Source organism: Microchirus variegatus, assembly GCF_963457635.1.
Source record: "Microchirus variegatus genome assembly, chromosome: 3".
NCBI classification, from domain to species: Eukaryota; Metazoa; Chordata; class Actinopteri; order Pleuronectiformes; family Soleidae; genus Microchirus; species Microchirus variegatus.
In genome coordinates this window covers 2,050,719-2,076,623 of record NC_139804.1, presented here as the reverse complement: position 1 = coordinate 2,076,623, position 25,905 = coordinate 2,050,719, and the positions used below count along the sequence as shown (strand labels likewise).

General features: G+C 38.4%; 1 protein-coding gene across 1 annotated transcript in view; it reads left to right on the top strand.

Annotated features, from left to right (window-relative positions):
* ncam1b (neural cell adhesion molecule 1b) overlaps positions 1–25,905 on the top strand; it is a gene marked incomplete at both ends in the record, with an annotated part of 120,139 nt that overhangs the window by 37,113 nt on the left and 57,121 nt on the right. The window contains one exon of the mRNA XM_083886394.1: positions 24,460–24,534. Coding sequence (XP_083742520.1) covers positions 24,460–24,534 — 75 coding nt within the window. The remainder of the gene's footprint in view (positions 1–24,459; positions 24,535–25,905) is intronic.

Here is a 25,905-nt window from a genome sequence, read left to right as displayed (position 1 = left end):
CCCTTTCTCCTCCACTTCCTCCTCCACTTTTGTCCTTCACTTCCTCCTCACGTCCTCCTCCACTTCCTCTTCCTCGTCTTCCTCCACTTTCTCCTCCGCTTCCTCCTCCTCTTCCTCCTCCACTCCCTCGCCTTTCTCCTCCACTTCCTTTTTCTTTCTCCTCCACTCCCTCCTCTTCTTCCTCCACTCCCTCCTCCACTTTTGTCCTTCACTTCCTCCTCATGTCCTCCTCCACTTCCTCCTCCTCTACTTTCTCCTCCTCTTCCTTCTCCACTTCCTCCTCTTTCTCCTCCTAGTAGTAGTAATGGCACAATATCCGATATTATCACACAAGTGAATCGTGGCAAATTTCTCGATCGATAACTTGTTCAATCTGACCTGAAATGACAGAAAATGTTGATAAATGTCGATAGGTGTTTGTAGAAATTTGGAAATGACGATAATGATGTTCTACCCAGACAAATAGAGCCATATAGCGATAAAGTTCAATCTATTTATTAGATTTTTCATCTAATTAAATGTGAATATTTTCTGCTTTCTTTGCTCCAAATAACAAAGAAAACATTAAAACTGAATCATTTTGGGAGGTTTTGGAAACACCGATCTGAGTTTTCTGACCTTTTTTTGGACCAAACAACTAAACGATAAACAAATAAAATAATGGACATGTCCTTCAGTTTCCTCTGTGTGCAGAGTCTGAAGAGGTATTTTGCAGAAACTAACACCTGACGATCGGTAAACACGTCCAGATTTCCTGAGCAGATGTACGAGCAGGTTGTTCATGAGTCATCGGACGTCTCGGGCAGATACAGTTTGTTGTCTCACGACGTCTGAAAAGTGCTAAATGATTGAACGTCGTCGGTCTGGAGGCTGAAAGCGAGCATCGACTCAAAGAACCACAGAGGATTTTTTTTTACCTTTTAATGGTCAGTGACAGTGAAGAGATTTACCTTCGCTGGCTTCAGTGTAACCTTTAACCACACTGCACACACTGATGTTTGAAACAGGGTTAGAGAAGCTCACTCTGCTTTGTGTCTCCGAGTTGCACCGGTTAATCTGATTAACTGGGCTTATTTTTCATGATCTGCATTCACTGATTATTGTTCAGTGAATCAGAAATGTACTTGAAAGTGCAATAACATTGTATTTAATATTTAATCTTAGATTTGATTTTGAGGACACAAATTGCAGATTAAAGTGCAGAATATAAAAAAATGGCACGTTTTGCCCGATGTTAACATTTGCAGAAGCAAGTAGTTATTTTCTTGTTTTTAACTTCTACACGCAGTTCCTGCCTATGTCAACATTGACAAAAAGTTATAATCTTACCAACTATGTTCTTCTCTAATCCTGTCTGGATTAGTCAAACAAAAAATCAGATTATGAACAGGAAAGTGACTAGAATTCAATGATTTCGACTGATTCATCGGATTAACTGCACCAATTTCTGACCTTGGCTAAAAATACAGTTTAACGACTTAAAATGTAAATTAATCTCTCATGAATTTTTTTAATGTTAATCCAAAAGATTATTTCACAAAATAAACCAAACCTCTGTTGTTACGACATACGCATTCTGAACCAAAACCACGTTAGCTAACGGTGGCGGTGCGTAAAAAAACGATTAGCCCCTCCCCCTTTCTGTTAGATTTACTGATTTCTTATCCCCTTCTAATTGGCCTTTCTGTGGTAAAATGACATTACTGTACTTATGTAAAACTAATCCCACATCACCTGGGGATTAGTTCACCTGGAAGATGGTAATGTCCTCGCGCCACCGTCGGATCTGGGGCTGCAACGATTACTCGAATATTCATTTAATTCTGCGCAAGATAGGAAGTAAGCGCAGGGATCGTTGTTCCACACGGAACACAGAGAGTGAAACAGTCCGTAAAAGGCCGAAAATGTGCCAAGTGTGGGACCATTTCACGCCTAAAGGCGCCATATGTAAGAATGTGGCCAAAAACGGTTACTACACTCAAATTCAAAATACTTTTAGGACTTTTAGGTTTCGTTTTCTCCGCCATTGTAGCTCAGACGTAACTGGCAACCCGTGGTTGCTCGGTCAGCTGAGACTCTACTGACTGCAATGATTGGTAGACGGCGGTAGGTGGCGCCACATCACGCCAAAACATGATTTGCGGTCTGTAAAAGATTTTATTTAATGCTAATATTTTGTCTGTACTGTTGTTGTTGGTGAGTTCAGTTTGTTATATGAACATTATTCCTGAGTCTCTGTGACATATTAGGAGGATTTTATGGCCAGTTGCTTTAGATTTATTACATAATGCACCTTTAAACGAGAAGCTAATAAGGTGCAGTGGAACCACTTTAAACAAGACTTCTGGCACACGCTAATGTTGCTAACATTGACGTTAGCTGATTTAATGTAGCTTACTAGGGCTGCAGCTATCGAATCTTTTTGTAATCGAGTATTCTACAGATTATTCCTCGATTAATTGAGTAATCAAAAAAATTCAAATAATAATTTTGCGTATATAGGAGGATTTTATGGCCAGTTGATTTAGATTTATTACATAATGCACCTTTAAACGAGAAGCTAACATTGTTTGCAGTGGAACCACTTTAAACAAGACTTCTGGCACACGCTAACGTTGCTTACATTGACGTTAGCTGATTTAATGTTGCTTACTAGGGCTGCAGCTATGGAATCTTTTTGTAATCGAGTATTCTACAGATTATTCCTGGATTAGTTGAGTACAAAATAAATTAATAATAATAATTTTGCAGTTTGCGTCCTCGATTATTCAAAAAATAATTGGTTGCATACTTGATTACAAAAAATTTCATTTTCATTGTTCCCGCACGAGTTAATCTGAAGCCTCGTCTGATGTGCCGCGTCCACGGCTGAGCTCACAGAGAGAGTACGGTGGTCAGCAGGGACATAATCTGTGGACAGGAGAAGAGCAGCTGATGCTTCATCATCATCATCATCATCATCATCATGAGTTTGGCTGTTGTGCTGCGTGACCCTTGTTTGTTTTCTGACTGACACGTTCTCTGTGGCGTGAGTGATTCTTGGCCGGTTGCTAGCGAGTTTGCACATTAGCGCGGGATTGACGTCCAACTGTTCGTCTGCAGCCAACTGTTCCCGGGCCACTGAGTCAGGGAAAATAACACTTCCTCCTCCTCCTTCTTCTTCATCAGAAGATGCTCTTTTTGTTAACACAGTTATCTCCGTCAGCTCTGTAACCTTGACGCTCTCGTAGCACTTTCTTGTTTTCATTACAGTTTACTAATCCAATTACTCTGTGTGTGTGTGTGTGTGTGTTCTGCCCTAATCTATGATATGCGTCTGCATCGTCTCCGTCCGTTCATAGATGACTTCCACACACACACACCGTCATCCTACACAACATAATGAGTGCTCAAGTGCTGCTCTGCCCCTGGCTCTGTCTGAAATGGTGCATTCCCTCCCATTGATCGTCTTCCTGCTGGAGTCACAGTCGGGGATTAACCGGGGCTGCTCGTCCCAGCTTGTCTGTCCTCTGAATGGACGCACAGAGAGCGCTGTGTGCCGGTGCCAGGCTTGGCGGTTCTGTGTAGTCCCAGGCAGCTTGTCGCTGAGTGGTCATTGTGGCTCGTCCTTCCCTTCCCCTCCCCTCAACGTCCCTCGTCTCCCTCATTCGCCTCTTTGTTCTTACACTAATAATTACAGATGCATGAAATTCTGCCCAGTTTTCACAGCACTGCTGTTTATTATATTCTGCTCCGCCACAGTGTCTCTCTCTGTCTCTACCAGAGAAAAGATCACTAATTAATTATCAGCAAATAAACAGTCAATATTTATGTTGCGCTTATTCTGACTTAGCTTCAGACCGGATGTCTCAAACTCGCACGTTGTCTTTTTCATACCTTTCGTTTAGACGGCTACGGCGTTTTTTGGGAGCTTTAAAAACGCCCCTTTAAAACGAGAAGCTAACAAGGTGCAGTGGAACCACCGTAAACAAGACTTCTGGCACATGCTAACGTCGCTAACATTGATGTTACCCGATTTAATGTAGTTTACTAGGGCTGCAGCTATCGAATCGTTTTGTAATTGACTATTCTAGAGATTCGGATTTAAAGGCACCATATGTAAGAATGTGGCCAAAAACAGTTACTACATTCAAATTCAAAACACCGAGGTCTTTTAGGTTAAGTTTTCTGACGTAACTGGCAACCCGTGGTTGCTCGGCAGCTGAGACTCTACTGACTGCAATGATTGGTAGACGGTGGTAGGTGGCGCCACATGACGCCAAAACATGATTTCAAAACATAAACACGATTTGCAGTCTGCAAAAGATTTTTTTTAAATGAAAATTGAGTCTCTGTGACATATTAGGAGGATTTTATGGCCAGTTGATTTAGATTTATTACATAATGCACCTGTAAAGAAATAAAAAAATTAAATAAATAAAATAATTAAAATTTTGCATTGTGTGTCCTCGATTAATCAAAAAATAATTGGTCGAATACTCGATTACAAAAATATTCGATAGCTGAAGCAAAGCCTCTTTGGGGATGTCGATATTTTAGCAAATGTAAACATTCCAGCTATTTCAAACGCTTTTATTTTGGAAAAACTAGTTTTTGGGGCTTTAAAAATGCAAAAAAATTGAACCCACCCTCCAGAGTGGAAATCTTAAAAATGCTCTCTATGAGTCTCTAAAGTAACGCTAAACTTTAAAAACAGAGGCACGCTGGTTATTTGTAGCGATGCTCTTTTCCTTTAATAAACAGACCGCTCCAGTTCCACTGTAGGCGTGCCAACGGTGCTAAAGGTGCTAAAGCAGCTAACTGGTAAACGGTGCCGCGGCATGTAAACATGACGTCTTTTTGTCGTCAGTCGTCTTGGAAACGCATCGTGCATTATCGTGCCCTAACGTTGACGCCGTTAACCACCGTTAACCACCAGCACTGATGAATGTATGTCAAATATTGTCACAAATGTTGTTATTGCGATATTGCAACGTCATATAAAACGAATACTTTCCGCCACTGCTACTTTCTTTTGGCGGATAATAGCACCGAAGCACAAACAGAGAAGAACCGCAGTAAGTGATTAATCAAGAATGTGAGCGACGGTGGTGATTCATTGTGTTTTCAGAGATGTTCACTCACTGTTCATGGACACACACACACACACACACACACACACTGAATAATTCTCCGTTTCGCTGATTTATGCGAGTCCTTTTTTCAGACATGAGGACAGACTGGTCTCTGTCTCCGTCCTCACTCACGCTCACTTTATTGTTTGATGTTTTGAGGACCCGTGGAAACTCTGGCCCATGACGAAGCAAACATCTTTATGTTTGTATATCACACAGTTTCCAGTGAAGTCTCATCAATTACCATGTTTCCAATGGAAAGTTTTTAGAGATTTTCTGGAAATTTTCCGCCCCTTTCCGACCCAATAATACAATAAAGGATGAAAAAAGCCCCCCCCCCACCCCAAAAAAAAGAATTACCCTTGAGATTATTTGACCTACATTTTGTAGCCTTAGCTTACAGTGGCATAATTGTTATTTTTCAGCGTTACCCACCTATTTCCTTGTTGTCTTTTCGCTCCCGAACTTGTTGTCTTTTCGCTCCCAAACTATTTTTTTTCGCTCTCAATCTTGTTGTCGTTACACTCCCAAACTTGTTGTCTTTTCGCTCCCAAACTTTTTGTTTTTTACACTCCCAAACTTGTTGTCTTTTCACTCCCAAACTTGTTTTTTTCGCTCTCAATCTTGTCTTTTTGCTCCCAAGCTTGTTGACTTTACACTGCCAAACTTGTTGTTTCCATTCCCAAATTTGTTGTCTTTTCGCTCCCAAACTTGTTCTTTTTGCTCCCAAATTTGTTGTCTTTTCGCTCCCAAATTTGTTGACTTTACGCACCCAAATTTGTTGTTTTTCGCTCCCAAATTTGTTGCTTTTGTGCTCTCAATCTTGTTGTCTTTTCGCTCCCAAATTTGTTGACTTTGCGCACCCAAATTTGTTGTTTTTCGCTCCCAAATTTGTTGCTTTTGTGCTCTCAATCTTGTTGTCTTTTCGCTCCCAAACTTGTTCTTTTCGCTCCCAAATTTGTTGTCTTTTTGCTCCCAAGCTTGTTGACTTTACACTGCCAAACTTGTTGTTTCCATTCCCAAATTTGTTGTCTTTTCGCTCCCAAACTTGTTCTTTTTGCTCCCAAATTTGTTGTCTTTTCGCTTCCAAACTTGTTGTCTTTTTGCTCCCAAATTTGTTGTCTTTTCGCTCCCAAATTTGTTGTCTTTACGCACCCAAATTTGTTGTTTTTGCTCCCAAATTTGTTGTTTTTACGCTCCCAAACTTGTTGTCTTTCGGTCCTATATTTGTTCTCTTTTTGCTCCCAATCTTGTTGTCTTTTAGCTCCCAAACTTGTTCTCTTCGCTCCCAAATTTGTTGTCTTTTTGCTCCCAAGCTTGTTGACTTTACACTGCCAAACTTGTTATTTAAACTCCCAAACTTGTTGTCTCTACGCTCCCAAATTTGTTGTCTTTTCGCTCCCAAACTTGTTGACTTTACACTCCCAATTACCATGTTTCCAATGGAAAGTTTTTAGAAGTTTACTTTTCCGCCCCTTTGCGACCCTAGATTCCACTTGTGGTCTTTTGTCCAATAAAGGACGAAATAAGCCCCAAAAAATTACCTATAATATTATTTGACCTACATTTTGTAGCCCTAGCTTCCTTTTGTGGCATAATTATTATTTTTCAGAGTTACCCACTTATTTCCTTTCCCGGATTATTCCGCGTTTGTGTCCACGTTAATTGCGTGAATCATTTAATGTCCAACAATTAAATCTCCGTCCTGTTATCTTTTGCTGCACAAGCCTGTGTTTTAGTCGTCTGCATCTTTCTTCTTCTTCTTCTTTGGCCTCGTTTTCCCGCCGACTAAATAGCGACTCATTATAGGGTCACGCAGCAGGGCATGATGGGCCGCAGACGCTCGTCTCTCCGCCCTCCCTTGGCTTTTTTTGTCGCAGCCGAGGCAGATGCTGAAGTGCACTTGCGTTAAATTGCCTGAACGAGGGTGAATTTGGTCGCGCTGAAGTGGAGTGCAGCGACGCTCATTGAGACGCAGCTTATCTTCCACTAATAGAGTAAGAGTGATGCTGCTCACACACACACACACACACACACACACACACATTTCTACCTCCATTTTGTGTTGTGATGTTATTTAAGGAATAATTTACAGTCGAACCCAAAACGTCTGCGAACACAACGCCGACTCGGTGTTCGCCCTCGGGGAGAAGAACCACAATTAAAGTCTCTGAATGTGACAAATCTCCCAAGATAAGATGACAGTTATTCTACACAGAGCGACTGTGTTTCCTCCTGAACTCGACACAGTTGCCGTGCGTAGCCGCCGCCGACGTTCTTTGTGCTGTCATTTCTTTTAATTGCTGATTTCAGCAGTTAAACAGCCGCTGATTAATTTGTAAGTTGTCGCTGAAGTGTGAGAAATATTGGGCCTGACGGAAAATAGAATAGTAATCATTAGTTTGATGATGGAGTTTAAGATAAAAGAAACACATTTGTTCTACTCGGCTTCTTAAAGTGGAACGATGCAGGATTTTTTCCCTAATTTAACAGCTTCAGCGTCATTGTCATGGTTAAGTGTCTTGTTTTGGGAAGATAGGGGCGCTGTCTCCACTGCCCCCTACTGTCTGTTAGTGGAAAACCAGCCTTGAAAGATCAGAGCCATGAGGACGTCTCACATTGTTTCACAAAACTACACAATCACACACACGCTACCGTCTATAAGATTGAGGAAGTGATAGACTTGATAAACTTGTTCTTTATGCTCCCAAATTTGTTGTCTTTTCGCTCCCAAACTTTTTGTCTTTTCGCTCCCAAACTTGTGGTCTTTTCGCTCCCAAACTTGTGGTCTTTTTCGCTCCCAAACTTGTTGTCTTTTCGCTCCCAAACTTGTTGTCTTTTCGCTCCCAAACTTGTGGTCTTTTCGCTCCCAAACTTGTTGTCTTTTCGCTCCCAAACTTGTCTTTTCGCTCCCAAACTTGTCTTTTCGCTCCCAAACTTGTTATTTATGCTCCCAAACTTGTTGTCTTTACGCTCCCAAACTTGTTGTCTTTTCGCTCCCAAACTTGTGGTCTTTTCGCTCCCAAACTTGTCTTTTCGCTCCCAAACTTGTTATTTATGCTCCCAAACTTGTTGTCTTTACGCTCCCAAACTTGTTGTCTTTATGCTCCCAAAGTTGTTATTTATGCTCCCAAACTTGTTGTCTTTACGCTCCCAAACTTGTTGTCTTTTCGCTCCCAAACTTGTTGTCTTTATGCTCCCAAACTTGTTGTCTTTACGCTCCCAAACTTGTTATTTATGCTCCCAAACTTGTTGTCTTTATGCTCCCAAACTTGTTGTCTTTTCGCTCCCAAACTTTTTGTCTTTACGCTGGCAAACTTGTCTTTTCGCTCGCAAACTTGTCTTTTCGCTCCCAAACTTGTCTTTTCGCTCCCAAACTCGTCTTTTCGCACCAAAACTTGTCTTTACGCTCCCAAACTTGTCGTCTTTACGCTCCCAAACTTGTCTTTTCGCTTCCAAACCTGTCTTTTTGCTTCCGAACTTGTTGTCTTTACGCTCGCAAAATTGTCTTTTCGCTCGCAAACTTGTTGTCTTTTTGCTCTCCCAAAGTTGTTCTTTACGCTCCCAAAGTTGTTCTTTACGCTCCCAAAGTTGTTCTTTACGCTCCCAAAGTTGTTCTTTACGCTCCCAAACTTGTTGTCTTTACGCTCTCAAACTTGTTTGTAATTATCTCAAAGAGAATCTGACAAACCTTAGATATTTACAGTTATTGCGGTGAGTTTTCACAACAGTGAAAATAAAGAGGTAGACAATGAGTGGATGAATGTTTACGGTGGTGTTGTAAAAAATATCTACTCCGTATGAACTGCAGTGGGAGCTCCGTCGAGACACACGGAGGCGAAAAAACGCGAGCAGACTTTCGAAGTTCCTCTTTAAACTGGAGAATGTGACGTCTGCCGTGTTTTTACTGTTACACGTTGACCTTTCGGATCGAGTCAGATTGAATTATGAAGTCGAGTGAAAAGTCACCCTCAGCTTCCCGACAGTAACAGACCAAAGAGAATTTGAAGATACACAGATATTCCGGTTATTCTTATGTAAGATAAAACAAAAACAAGGGCAACTATTATTATTATCTTCAAGTCACTGAATTATTTATTATTCGGCCAGTTGCTGCAAGTTCCACAAGGGGCAATGGTGGTTGAGTGGTGGAGCGAGTCGTCTGTCAACTGGAAGGTCAAAGGTTCAATTCCCAGCCCCATTAGTCTACACATGTTCTGGGCAAAACACTTAACCTCAGGTTGTCCCTGACAGCTGTGCCGATGGCAGCGGGTGAGTGGGTTTAAACAACGTGTGACAGGAAATACAGACTGTTAGCCGTTTATATTTTTGTTCTGCAGTGTTGATATAACGTAGATTAGAGACAGATCATTAGTGTTCGATAATCGTTAAAATAATTTCTCTTGTCGGAGGTAAAAAAGAGAACCGACTCGATATACGGGGCCAAAAAAAGCCTAAAAAAATCAATATCGGCCAAAGAAAAACTCACGTACTAATCCTGCTCTCATTGATCGAGATGAATATTAATCACAACCTCTTGTTCTGTGAGCGCTAAGCTCTTGGCAGGTGACCACGACCACCTGGTCCCAGCAGGAAAACCACCTTCAGCAGCCGAGGAAACATCTATATTTAGCACGTTTAAAGGTGGCAAAAGATGAAGACGACAGATTTATTCGTCGACTGATGAACGGTGAAACAAGTGAGGCGGAAACGCTGCGTGTTACGCGTGACTCCGGGCGTAGCCGGGGTTTCTGAGGTTGTTTCTGAATTTCCGAGCTAGAAATACAACCTCAACTGGGAAAATCCGACTTTCCGACTACAAATAGAACACGTGATAATGACTTTAGGCTTGAATTTGCTCATTAAACCTAGGATTGTATTGATATTTTAAACAAGTAATTAAATACTGGACTATTTTTAAAATCTTAACTTCTAGCTCGCCAACATACAGTCCTTTTTTTCCCTTATATGCCACAAGGGGGAGCCACATCTTTCCTTGTGACCTTTCATTATTTTTCACAAAAACGCGATGTTTCCGGCCTGTTTAAGTTCAATAATACTTGTTTTTTCACTCATCGCAATAATATCGTGAATTACCGCGAACAAATTTGCTAAATTAGTCGTCAACTCTTTTATGATTTTGATGATATTTTAAACGAGTAACTGGACTACTTTGAAAATCTTAACTTCAAGCTCGCCAACAAACAGTCCGTTTTTTTCCCCTTATATGCCACAAGAGGGAGCCAGATCTGTCCTTGTGACTTTTTATGCTCATTATTTTTCACATAAACGTCATGTTTCCGGCCTGTTTAGGTTCAATAATACTTGTTTTTTCACTCAGCGGAATAATATCGTGAATTTACGCGAACAATTTTGCTAAATTAATCGTCAAGTCTTCTGAAAATCCAACATTTTTTTCCAAGAATTAAACAAGTTTCTCAAATTTTTCATCTTCTTAAATCTGAATATTTTCTGGTTGAAACTAAATTAATAATCAAGCAAAAAGAATCAACAGATTAAACAAGGATTAAAAATATATTGTTAGTTGTAGCCTGATACACAAGGACTGGATATATTTAAATATTTATCACAATTATCTATTGAATTTTAGTTTTTTCCCTGTAAAATAAACGTTAAAAAGGTGCAAAGACACAAGACGTGTGGAGTTATTTCAGGCGTTTGTTTCTGCCGAGTGAATTCCAAAACATCCGGATAATAAGAGACGACAACTTTTTGAAAAATAAAAAACCTCATCAATGTTAACGGTCTGTCCTCTAAGGCTGCACCCTGAGAGCCAATCACAGAGCAGCATGAGACACACAGAGAGGGGAGGGGGGGGGGGAGAGGGAGCAGTGATGTCAGAATGTGGGGAGATGGGAAACAGGTTTCCATGGCAACTAGTCGAAGTGAGTCTAACTGTGGATGAGAGACATGAGCGGCAAGCAAATACTCACTTGTTCCTTAAAACTAATAAGAAGTGAATAGTCTCTCTCTCTCTGTGTGTGTGTGTGTGTGTGTCTCTGTGGGTGTGTAATGTCACTTTTAAACACTCTCTTTGAATGGCTGCGTTTGTTCTGAGTTAAACAGTGAAGAAAAACCACTGTGAAAGAATGAGTGAGTATTAAAAACGCTAAATGGTCTTGGCTGTGAGCTGCAGAATCGCGACGAGAGCTTTAACCAATACGACCTCCTATAATCTGATATCCTATGTCCCTTTAATCTGTCCAGTTTCTCCATTCTCATTATTTACCTTGTGTTCTTTACACTCCCAAACTTGTTCTTTACACTCCTAAACTTGTTCTTTACACTTCCAAACTTGTCTTTATGCTCCCAAACTTGTTGTCTTTACGTTCCCAAACTTGTTGTCTTTATGCTCCCAAACTTGTTGTCTTTACGTTCCCAAATTTGTTGTCTTTATGCTCCCAAACTTGTTGTCTCTACGCTCCTAACTTGCTGTCTTTATGCTCCCAAACTTGTTGTCTTTATGCTCCCAAACTTGCTGTCTTTACGCTCCCAAACTTGCTGTCTTTACGCTCCCAAACTTGCTGTCTTTACGCTCCCAAACTTGCTGTCTTTACGCTCCCAAACTTGCTGTCTTTACGCTCCCAAACTTGTTGTCTTTACGCTCCCAAATGTGTTGTATTTACGCTCCCAAACCTCCTATAATCTGATATCCTACCTCCCTTTAATCTGTCTAGTTTCTCCATTCATTATTCACGTCACCGGTGTTGGTTTTATTTTGAAACTTTGTCCTTCTGTTACAGTTAGCAACAACCTGTCTATAGTTTTTTTCACGGATCAATCAGATTTTTCCGACATGTGTTGGCGATCGTCTACAAATGTTCCCATTAAATTTTGGTAATAATCTGATCACTGATGACATCACTATCATGATCACGTTCAAATAATCCCTATTTTTTATCAATGGGTAAAGCTAAACAATACTTTTTTTTACACATCTCTGTCAAAACTTATCGGATTTGAACAGAATTTGGTTTGTGTAGGAAGGATCAGACACTCTACCACCAGATTAAGTTTCATCCTGATCTAATCCAGATTATGGACTTTGGCGGCAGTTCAAATAGCATGGTTTATTCCCATTGAACAAGTTCACGTGTGTATCTCAAAGGTTATAACGTTTTTTTGTTTTTTTAACTCCAAGTGATAAAATATAACTGTTTAATGACATAAAAAAGTAAATTATAAACTAAATATTGACATGAAATGGGTCACGAAAACATAAAAATAAATGTACTTTTCGATGAAGAAAATAAAGTTTTTGAAGTTTCTGATAACAAAAATGTGTCATTTTTAATATTTGTGAATTCATTAATAATAATTGGCCAATACTGAAAATTAGACTTAATATTGAGTAATTTCTCCATATATATTTTTAGTAATAGTTTAATTTTTATCGTTATTGTGAGGTGATACATTCCACATCAGCACAGGCACTTTTATTTTGAAATTCTGTGGAATATCTATCATGATGGAATTTTGTGATATAATATTAAGCTCATATTATCACCCTCACACAGACTCAATAGTTGTTTTGTTAGTTTTTGAGTTTGAGTACCTGTGGAATCTTTGTTTTATTCTTATTAAAGAACATTATAATGTGATATATTGTGATATAGAACCAAATATTCACTTTACTGAAGCAACAAAACCACCGAGGAAATATTAACGTTTAAGCAGCAGAACAAGCTGAAATGAGACAAATAGTTTTTATTTAAAAACAACAACAGCACAAATCTTCCTCCCAAATCATTCGTCTAATTTACATTTCACATTCAGTGGTTTAGCAGAAGCTTTCATCCAGCGGGGAATCTCATAAAGTGTCGCCTCGGATCACGTAGAGCAGTCAAAGTGCTCGCTAAGTGGTAGTTAAGCGTGTTTGGGTGTTAGCGAAGGAACGAGCTCCGCGGACACGGATGCAGAGTCTTTAAGAGACACTCGGAGATGAAGACGGACGACTCTGAGCTAAAACCACGTCTCTATAATCCACTGTAATCAACCAGTGTCTGAGGACGCCTGTGTGTGTGCGTGTGTGTGTCTGACATCGTGTTTATATATGAAAATGACACTTTAAGAACTCTGCTCTTTAAAGACTGCACTGGTTATTGGACAATATTTGTTAATATCGCTCATAGTGATGATAAACCACCGACACAAAGTTAAAACAGTGAAGAATTTCGATTATTGTGATTATCGTCAACGGAGAAGAACGTTAATGTTTGACTTTTCACCAACATACAGTCCTTGTAACTTTTTTTTTAGTACTGGGCACGTTAACTGCGTCAACATTAACGCATGCCGTGACCTCATGTTTACGTGTCTCGGTACAAGAGTCCAGGCACCGTTTACCAGTTAGCTCCGTTAGCTCCTTTAGCGCCATTAGCGCGCCTACAGTGGAACTGGAGCGCTCTGTTTATTAAACGAAAAGAGCAGCGATACTTTAGAGACGCATTTTAACATTGACCCCGATAAGCGACGTTAATGCGTTAAAGTGCCCAGCACTACTTTTTTGGATATTTGCCACTAGGGGGAGCTTCATCTTTTATCGTGACTTATTATAATCTTATTTAATTATACATTTTTCACCAAAAAATGTGTCTATCTGCAATGTTTCTGGTCTGTTTTTGTTGTTTTTCAGTCATCGCGATAATATCGTTAATCGCAAATATTTTGGTTAAGGAGAATTGTGGCGGGAAAAATGTTCGTATAATCTCAAGTCTACTGCACACATGTTTTTTTCAATAAATTCAATACATATACATATATATATATGTATATATTATAAAGTTACTGAAATCTATAGCTTAGTAATTCATAAAAATTGTAAATAAAAGCGGCCTGAAACTGGATCCTTGAGGAACTCCTTTACTAACTCGCAGCTTGTGTTCGACTATTAATAAATCCACTGACATTCAAACATGTTTAGATCATTTAAACATAAATAAAAATGAAACATGAGTCATATCATGTCTTAAGACTCAGTTTTGGGAATTTTCAGCTTCTTAGATGTGAGTATTTTTGTTTTGATCAACATTTTCTGCTTTGTTGGAAACGAGAAAAGAGTGCATTTGTAGATGTTTTTAGGGCTTTTACTCTGAAATAAGAACAGGAGGTGTTGTTTATAACCATATAGACATCAAAACTGTGACGAAAGATGGTTTTTCTCTGTCCATTTTTCAGTCAAACTCATTCGATGTGTCCTCACTCTGTGGTGTGACTGCTGTTACTAATTATGAATTATGAAAAGAGATAGATGTTCTGCTCCTGTGATAGAGACAGTTTCCTCACTGTGCTCTGGAAACTTCAAACCTTCACTCTTAGAAATGAAAGCGCTAAGTTGAACCATATTAAGTTCTTCGGCTTGTCCTCGTACACTCTTAGAAATAAGGGTTCCAAAAGAGTTCTTCTACAAGGGCTGAGGTTCTACCTGGAACCATTTGTTCGCACCATTTTGATTCAGAGAACCCTTTTTACCTTTTTGATAAAGGTTCCACCAGGAACCCTTTGGGATGCTGTCATGTTTACGTGCCGCGACACCGCAGTCCATGCACCGTTTACCAGTTAGCTCCGTTAGCGCCGTTAGCTCCTTTGAGCGCCGTTAGCGTTAGCCTACAGTGGAACTGGAGCGGTCTGTTTATTAAAGGAAAAGAGCAGCGCTACAAATAACCAGCGTACCTGTGTTACTGCGTATGTGTGCGTATCTGTTTTTAAAGGTTAGCGTTACTTTAGAGACTCATTTTAACAATCGTGTGTCACGTAAACATGACGTCACGCGCGTCTTTTCCCCGTCAGTCGTCATGGAAACGCGTTAACGTTGACGTTGTTAAACACCGTTGACAATATATATTTATATGTATATGTGTATATATGTATATACATATATGTATGTGTATGTATGTATATATGTATATATATATATATGTATATGTGTATCTGTGTATATGTGTATCTGTGTATATATATATGTGTATGTGTATATATATATGTGTGTGTATATATATATATGTATATATGTGTGTGTATATATATACAATGTATGTATATGTGTGTATATATATGTATGTATGTATATGTATGTATGTATGTATATGTATGTATATATATGTATGTATATGTGTGTGTATATATATATATATGTATGTATATGTGTATGTATATATATATATATATATATATGTATGTATATATATGTATGTATATATATATATATGTATGTATGTATATGTGTGTGTATATATATATATGTTTGTATGTATATGTATGTATATATATATATGTATGTATGTATATGTGTGTGTATATATATATATGTTTGTATATGTATGTATGTATATATATATATATATATATATATATATACAATACAGTGACAGTGAGATGATTTTCATGATAAAATCACAGACAGTATCTGGTGATAAACAGTGCGTCGTCTCCTCGTCTATAGATTATTTTACTACGAGTCGTAACACAGCGTAACTGAGGCTGAGTGTTTTTACTCCTGCAGACATTTGACCTCGAAATAATCCTCTGTGGTTGGAAACAACACACACCACGAGTCTCAGCCTGTGTGTGTGTGTGTGTGTGTCAGAGTGTGTGTGTGTGTGTTCAAAGGAAGTATTTCTCTATTTCATCTCCTCAGTCTCTTTATAAAAGTGTGAAATTGAATGCTCTTAATGCTCTGCTTTAAAAGTCTGGTTTTTCTCTCGTTATCATAATTATCACAAAGTCCTCTGTGTGTCGTCATAATCCAGTCATTTGGAGATTATTCTCTTCGCTTAATCCATTTCCTTTGGTCCATACGCTGTTGGTCACACAGATTTAAGGACGTCTTTGATTTTTCAGCATGTTAAATGTAAATATTTTCCGGTTTCTTTGCCTCATATAACAAAAAAATCCCAACTAGAGTGAATCATTGGAGGGTCTATGTAAAAATGTCACATTTATCCTCATTAAAGTGATTTAAATTCACAATATTACTGCGATTGTTTCATAAGTGGGCGGAGCCTCCTGTCTGAATACCTGTGAATGAGTTTGTGTTTGTGAGATTTCAGAAAACACAGATGGTTTTTGGGCAAAAAGATCATAACAACTGCTATAATTTGATAATTTAAAAAGCAAACACACACACACTGATTTATTCAAACAAACTGATTCACTTTCATGAAGATCTGTTGCTTCAAACTATCATGAAATCACATTTAGGTCTGAAATTAAGGATTATTTTTTATAATTGATGAGTTATTTAGTCCATAAAATGTCAGAAAATGTCCCAAAAACCTGTAAATGATGACCTGTTTTTGTCAAAAAATGATTCAGTTTAATGATTGCTTTGTTTTTATGCAGCGAAGAAACCAGGAAATATTCACATTTAAGAAGCTGCAAAATCACAGAAACTTGATTTTAATTCACAAACAGTAGTGAATTCATCTATAATCTGTAATAATTCATGTACGAATTGATTGTTGCATCTCTAAAATCATTTTTATGAACTTGTCTTGGCGTTGATTCTCGGCTCCAGCTTGTCGTGAAGCTTTTATTGTGAAGGACAGATCACATTTGATTTAGTTTATGTTGAATCACAGACTCTTAGGCTGAGATTTAACTCTGACTGTCAGTTTGACAGAGTTCACGCCTGTGTGTGTGTGTGTGTGTGTGTGTGTGTGTGTGTGTGTGTGTGTGTGTGTGTGTGTGTGTGTGTGTGTGTGTGTGTGTGTGTGTGTGTGTGTGTGTGTGTGTGTGTGTGTGTGTGTGTGTGTGTGTGTGTGTGTGTGTGTGTGTGTGTGTGTGTGTGTGTGTGTGTGTGCGTGTGTGTGTGCGCGTGCGCGTGCGCGTGCGTGTGTGTGTTATGCCGGCAGAATAGATAATGAGCGTAATCCCACACAGCAAGTGAAGCGAGTCACGGCTCGGGTTAAAGCTTTACTACAACATCCAGAGACTCAGCAGCAGCAGCCGGAGGTGTCGTTCTCAGATAACCACAGAGGCTTCAGCGGTGAGGCCACGGCCTGCACACACACACACACACACACACACACACACACACACACACACACACACACACACACACACTGTCCTTACTCACATTTTTTATCAGTTATTTCTGGACGTCGCCGTGTGTAAGTCGGTGTTTTCCTCTGGGGGAAAACATGAAGTCATGAAGAGATACGGTCCAGGTTTGAGGCGACGTGACATTGTTTAAAGCTGCTGCTGAAGAAGAAGAAGCTGCTGAAGCTGCTGCTGCTGAATTTCGCAAATAATCGATTACAATGTCAAATTGTGTTGGAATACGTGGGTTTGATATACATCCAAAGGACCGCTGAGCTTTGAACAATAACGTCACAAAATAAGTGACGATTTATGCAAGCAGCTAGCTAACTAGCTAGCGAGCGGCTACCTGCCGAGCGCCCCGAGAGAGCGCACCCGCCGCGCAGAGCTGCACGACAGGCAAACGCTCTCGAAGCACCCGGCAAACGGCCCCTAGCTAGCGTGATATAGCGTTTACAAGGACGGAGAAAAACCGGCGTTGACGGAGAAAAACAAACTGCTGTTCCGCCTGCATTTTTCCTCCGGTAGAATTGTCAACATGTGACGTAGGTTAGCACGTTCGTTACGTTCACTGCGCTAATTTGCATGTAGTGGTGTCTCCCAATACCACTTCCTTCAACGAGGGGAATTTACGGTTGAGGGAACTCAAAACCAAGCGGAAATTCTAAGAGGGAGGTATTGGGACGGAGCCTTAAATTGTCGTAAAATAAACAGAATTGCGACTCATAGAGTGTTTTTGTGTGAATTAACTGCGATATCTGTGTCGTTGAGTCATGATGAATTATTGACAGTCCAGTCTGTCTCTCGTCGTCATCGTCAGCCTGAGTCCAAACGTCGTGACTTTGCCCAGAGCTGCAGTAAAATGAACAAAACCAGAGTCAGAGTTTTTTCCGCGTTGCGTTCACATGTCGTCGTGCAGTCGCTGCTGCTGTTTTCTCTGTTTTTTTCCCTCCCATTGTTTAGTGGTGAAATCTTCTTCGCCCGGAGTTTATTTCAGCCTGAACACATGGCGCGTTTGACAAAAATCAGGCCTTTCATTCTTTATGCATTTGCTCGGCAGATGGTGTGGACGGACGGCGCCGAGCCGCGTCCAAGAATGGAAACGTATTGAAAGCAGAGATTTATAAAATTCAGATATGTCTTTGTTGACTCGTGAAGCTGCTGAGACGTTTTCCTCGTCCAAGTCCAGTCTCTGGTAGAAATGAACGTTCTCTCGTTCCATCTGCTCTGTCCCCAAATCTGATGAATTCAGCCGTCATCCGTTCATCACTGTGTTCAAATCGTTGAGTCATCGATGCAGACGGTGTTCATTTACTTTTAGTTCTTGTCTTGTGACAAAAATACCAATTTTAGTATTAAAAAAACAGTTTAATATGGAATGTCAAGTTTAACTGCAGTTTAACTAGGTCACTCTCATATGAACTTGTGTTGTTTATTTCTCTGTGTTGAGAAACTTCAACCACTTTATTGTATTTAGGCTGATTAGCTCCTGATAATTTAGTCAGATTATCTTACTTCTGCTAGTCTTTACATGGCTCTACTTTAAAATAAGGTGTACACTTGGTTTATAGTGAGATTAAGAGTTTATTAGCAGTTCAGAATATTAACTACAGTTTAATTTATGTGTTTTCATACATGCCATGCCAATACATACATACATGCTCAAAAGTCACTGTAACACACTCCGGATATTAGCTGCTATAAAGAAAACCAATTACAGACAAAATTAAAGCCGCATGCAGCATTGTGCCAACAGGTGGCGCTATGCCCTTTACTCAGTTTTCATGTGCTGATGTTATCTGGTCGCGTCTCTTGTCTCACATGTGAAGTTTTGAGCAAATCGGTCAACGTACGGCAAAGTTACAGGTCACTTCCTGTTTAGTGGTGAACGGTCAAAGGTCGTTGGTTGCTCTGGCCACGCCCCTTTTGATTCTGCGAGACCTTTTGATAACTTTAAATTTTTGACACATCTAGTACAAGTTGAAGCATTCTTTATGTTGCTACTATTAAGTTTGTTTTTTTGCGAAACGTGCAAATCGCCAAGACGGACGCCAAATTCAAAATGGCTGACTTCCTGTTGAGTTGAGGTCATGGTCGCAATAGTCTTTTTTGTTTGTCTTCGACTGTGGCATGTTTCCACCAAGTTTCGTAGAATTTGGGGCAACTTAGTTTCAGGTTTGTCCTACCGTAATTGAGCCATTTTGCACCACTTTTACATATATTTTTTAACCAGTTATTTTGTCTCGTGTGAAGTTTTGAGCAGATTGGTCAATGTACGGCAAAGTAACAGGTCACTTCCTGTTTTGTGGAGAACGGTCAAAAGCGGTTGGTTGCTCTGGCCACGCCCCTTTTGAATCCGCGCGACCTTCTGGTTACTTTTCATTTTTGACGCGCCGAGTACAAATTGAAACATTCTTTATGTTGCAATGATTACGTTTGTTCTTTTGCAAGTCGTGCACACTGGATGGACGCCAAATTAAAAATGGCTGACTTCCTGTTGAGTTGAGGTCATAGTCGCAATGGATTTTTTGTTTGTCTTTGGCTGTGGCATTTTTCCACCAAGTTTCTTAGAATTTGGCGTGACTTAGTTTCAGGTTTGTCTTACCGTATTTCACCTTTGGGGGCGCTACTGAGCCATTTTGCACCGCTTTTACATATTTCCCTTATTTTATAATCTTTTTCACCAGTTGTGATTTGCGTGCCAATTGTCGTCCATTTTCACCAACGTCCTCACACTCGGTCGCTAAGGTCTAACCAATAGCTCCCATGTGTCGAGCTAAATGCTAACATGAAGTAAATGTTGGAGAAATAAAATAACTGAAAAAAGTCTTGATTTTACAGAATTTCTTGAAAATGGTTTTAAAAAAACGTTTACCTAATAACCACAAAGTCTCAGAGGTCATTTAATCTCCAGATTATAATTCCTAACCTGATGTGTTGTCTTCATTCAGCCCAGTGAACGTGTCCTTACAGATGTAAGTCACCATGGCAGCTGCTGCCTCCTCCCGTCTTAATGATTCTTTGCCATATGGTTCACGCAGAGTGAAAACCCCTCTCGCATCATCCGAGCCCAGGCTTTTGTTTTTTTTTCCGGCGCTTGACTTGATTTTCATGGCCCTCGGCTCAGTAGATCGTCTCAGTGCCGTTGATAAGGATTCTTCAGTTGGTGATAAAAGATGACGCCAGTCGCTGGGACCAGTCTGTGGAATAATTGAGCGTAATTGTCTGCTCGTTATTCGACTTTTCCACAAACAAACCGCGTCCGTGTGACGTGAGTCGTCACTTTTACAGCTCTGTGTTTGTCTTGGCCGATCACCGTCTGTGTCTGATGTGGAACGATTGTGTTCTGTAACGCTGGATTATCAGGATCGTCAGGATTTTATCGATATCAGTGCCATTCATTGATACTCAATACTTTTCTGTAGACTTGATTTTGAATGTGGAAGTAACTAAGGGTACAACTTCCTTTTTGTGGCAGCTTCAGATTTTACGACTTTAATCTAAAAAGATTACGACTTTATTCTCATCAGATTACGACTTTATTCTTGAAAGACTGCGGCTTTATTGTTATAGTGTTAGGACTTTATTCCCGAAAGATTAAGACTTTATTCTCAAAATATTGCGACTTTTTTCTTGAATGATTAAGACTTTATTTTCATAATATTATGACTTCATTCTCGAAAGATTACAACTTTATTCTTGAATGATTACGACTTAATTCTCATAAGATTACGACTTTATTCTTAAAATATTACGACTTTATTCTCGAAAGATTACGACTTTATTGTCAAATGATTACGACTTTATTCTCGAAAGATTACGACTTCATTCTCATAAGTTTACGACTTTATTCTCACAATATTACGACTTTATTCGCATAAGATTACGACTTTATTCTTGAAAGATTACAACTTTATTCTCATAAGATTATGACTTTATTCTTGAAAGATTACAACTTTATTCTCATAAGATTATGACTTTATTCTCAAAATATTAAGACTTTATTCCCAAAAGATTACAACTTAATTCTCGAACGATTACGACGTTATTCTTGAAAGATTACGACTTTGTTCTCATAATTTTTTACGACTTTATTCTCATATTACGACTTTATTTCTAAAGAGTATGACTTTATTCTCATGAGATTACGACTTCATTCTCAAAGTATTAGGAATTTATTCTTATACAACATCGACTTTACCAAAAGATTACGACTTTATTCCCGAAAGATTGTGACTTTATTCTCAAAATATTGCAACGTTATTTACGACTTTATTGTCATAATATGATTTACTGTCTTAACATGAACATAATATTCAGGAGTATATTATGTTCAGTATTTTAATTGTATTCATTTTTGTAACAGACTGCTGTTATTTCAGCATCATCATCATCATCATGTACGTGGTGCATATTATTATTATTATTATAATGAAACGCATGAATAAGTTCCTCAGATAAACTGGGATTGTGTGCAGATTCTCCATGTTTTCCATGACTCTGCAAACTCCGAGTTCACAGTAAATCCTGCTCCGGTCGTCGTTCACGTCTGACTCCGCACTTTCTTTTTTTTTCTCTCCGTCTCCAAGTGCTGTGAAGAAAAGCCGGTCTTTACTGCGGCTTTTGTTGTTTCACCTTCATCAGGTGCGGCGTTAGTTATGCTAACGAGAGAACGACGTTAGCGCTGAACCTTTTTCATCTTCTGGGCTCTTTGTTGTCTTTTTTGCCACTTCTTCTTTCTTTCTTTCCTTTCGTCTCTTTGAAGTTCCTCCTGCTTTGTGAAGCAGTGAATGTGATAATGGGCCGAACAAATGAACTCCACTTCGCTTAAAAACAATCCTCGTCGCGTCTCTGCTGCAAATGAGTTGTGCGCTTTCGCCTAAGTGGAAACAAACCTTCCTCATTTCCTCGGCACAATTAGAACAGAATTGTTATCCGCGGAATTAACATAAGATTAACATAATACTGTGATAGGATTAGGGCTAGTTCTGACACGGGGAAGTGGCGCTAAATTACTAAAGAGAAGTTTATAATGTACTTCCTTTATATTCTTCTGATTAAATCTTTTCACTACCAGGAAGTTACGTCTCGTTATTACTATTATTAGAGCTGCAGCTAGCGCTTATTTAGGTCATCGAAAAATCAACCAATTAGTTTCCAATCAGACGCAAACTGTTTATTCAGAGTAAACACTTGCAACTTTATTGACACGAACATCGACTGCTGTCATTTACTGAACGGCTAACATGACATGATTTAAGTCACGATACGATATTATCACGATATGTTAGTCGCGATACGATATTATCGCGATATTTAAGTCACAATACCATATTATCACGATATGTTTGTCTCGATACTATATTATCACAACATTTAAGTAACCATATAATCACATTACCATATAATCGCTATACCATATTATCACGATACGTTATAATCACAATATTTGTTATAAAATATTATCGCTATATTTAAGTCTCATTACGATATTATCACAATATTCACATAAGTCACAATACCATATATCACGATATTTATGTTGTGATACGATATTATCATGATATGTTAGTCGCAATATCATATTATCACGATACGATGTATCACAATATTTATGTTGAGATACGATATTATCATGATATGTTAGTTGTAATATGATATTAGCATTATATTTAGGTGGTGATACAATATTATCACTGTATTTAAGACACTATACCATATTATCACGATATGTCAGTCGTGATATGATATTATGATGTTTAAGTCACAATACGATATTATCACGATACGATATAATCACGATATTTATGTCATACAATATTATCACTATTTTTAAGTCGCATTGCAATATTATCGCGATATTTGTCACATATTATCACTATAGTTCAGTCGTGATACGATATTGTCACGATATTTAAGTCACAATACGATATCACCATACTATATATCACAATATTTATGTTGAGATACGATTTTATCATGATATGTTAGTCGTAATATGATATTATCTTTATATTTAGGTGGTGATACGATATTATCACTATTTAAGTCGGAATACCATATTATCACAATATGTTAGTCACAATACGATATTATCACGATACGATACATCGCGATATTTATTTTGAGATACGATATCACAATATTTACGTGACAATACGATATTGTCACTATACAATATATCATGATATTTATGTTGAGATACGATATTATCACGATGTGTTAGTCGCACTACGATATTATCACGACATTTAAGTCACAATACGATATAATCACGATATTTAAGTCACAATACTATGTCATCACGATATTTAAATCACGACACAATATTTGCACAGTTTTTAAGTTACAGATATTTAAGTCGGGTTACAATATTATTATCACAATATTTAAGTTACAATGGGATATTGTCACAATATTGCAAAACCATATGTTGCGATAAACAGCTCTAGTAGGAGTAAGCGCCATCTAGTGGACTAAAATCATATGTCCACAGTTGTAGGGTTCAGACGTTCTGTGTCTCTATGAGAATGAATCGACCACAGTGAAGGAAAACTCTCTCGTCAAAGTACGGAATATCAATAAAAGGAGTTTGAGGAAGGTTTTTCAAATGTGACGAGAACAAAATCAATCATTGGCTCTTTTTTTTTCTCCACTTCATGAGCTGATGCTGCTGCTGATATTAGAGAAAACATGCTGCATGTTCTCACACACACACACACACTCACACACTTCTTCATTTTCATTCAGTCTCACGTATTCGTCGTCCACAGGAGCTCATTGACTTCCTCTCAGGGAGATTCTGCAGGAAACACTGAAGCGTTGTTTTTATTCAACCGTCGAGTGCAAACTTTACCCCTTTTGTTCTGTTGATTAAGTGCACGTCGTCACGGTGAGATGCTCTAAATTTAGACCACACGATTTCTCAAACTCTTTAAATATAGACTCACTTTTTCTTTTTTTAAAGATGGAAAACTACCGTGACCCAAATGACGCTTTAAATCACGACTCATTTAGAGCCTTATCTGTAACCTCACATCATTTTTAAATGAGTAAATTAATGATTTCTAGGATATTTTTGATAAAATACTGTTTATAACTTCATTGATGACCTTAAAAAAAAACAAAAAAAACTGCAGTTTTAGTTATCGCCTGCAGGTGGCTTCCTTTGTTTTCGTACCTGTTTTAAACTTCACAGTACGTCATAATTCTGAAGCAGTTTTTAATCGTATGTATGCATCACTGTGTCTAAATGTTGTATTCTGTTGTTGTTTTTCTGTCGCAGTTTCACTGGAAGTGCAGATTACGCCAAGTTATGGTGAGATTAGCATCGGAGAGTCCAAGTTCTTCATGTGTGATGGTAAGTTATATGACAATGTTCTGATGGTTGTGTTGTGTTGTGTTGTGTTGTGTTGTCTTAACCCTGGTTTAAAATATTTACACATCATTTAAAGTCGCATAAATACTGAATATGAAGAATTTCAGAATGTGGATTGAAATGATTTCTTAATTTTTTACTCTATGTAGTTCAGGTCTATTTTACGACTCCAAATTCTACTTAAAGTTCAAAAAAATATGCTTATATTTCCAAATTCTACTTATATTACCAAATTCTACTTAAAAATCCAAAATATACTTTTATTTCCAAATTCTACTTATATTACCAAATTCTACTTATAGTTCCAAAATATACTTATATTTCCAAATTCTACTTATATTACCAAAATCTACTTATAGTTCCGAAATATACTTAATGTTCCAAATTCTACTTATATTTCCAAATTCTACTTAAAGTTCCAAAAAATCTACTTATATTTTCAAATTCTACTCAAAGTTCGAAAATATACTTATAGTTCAGAAATATACTTAACCTTCCAAATTCTACTTAAAGTTCCAAAAAATATGCTTATATTTCCAAATTCTACTTCAATATCCAAATTCTGCTTATAGTCCCAAAATCTACTTATTTCCAAAATCTACTTAAAGTTCCAAGTTCTACTTATAGTTCCAAATTCTACTTGTATTTTAAATTTCTACTTATAGTTCCAAAATCTACTTAATGTTCCAAATTCTACTTAGATTTCCAAATTCTACTTAAAGTTCTCTTTAATTTCCCCTTAACTCCATCTCCCACAGGAACGTAAGAAATCGCTTCTCAGATCTCATTGAATTTGTCAGATTTGACTGAAATTTGGTTTCCACGGGCAACAAAAGTCCACGTTTACATTGTCCAAAAATAAAAACCTTAACTTAATATATCCACCGTTATAATACCAGTCAGTCTGAGGTGTCTAAAGTGCAGCAGACTTTTTAAAGGTAACGTGAGACAACGACGCGTGATTAATTACAAACACTAAGTGCAAACCTTTTGAACCTGGCAGAGCAGCGCTAACACAGACCTGTGTCCTGAAAGCATCTGCTGCTGCTGATGATGCTACTGCTGCTGATGCTGATGCTACTGCTGCGAGCACTTATACACGATCCATCATTAAAAAATAGCTCAATAGTCTCACAGATAACTGGCACTCAAAAGGCTAAGGCAGAGTTATTTATAGAGCATGTTTCAAAGGTAGATGAGGCTCAAACGCAAACACACACATGCTCGACACGGTAAGCGACAAACGCACAACAATGGCGATTTCATAGAAATACAGGGATTATAATGTCACAAAAACATAGAAATGTGGAATTAAGTTTGTGCTTTTTAAGAATTAAACAACAAAAATAAAAA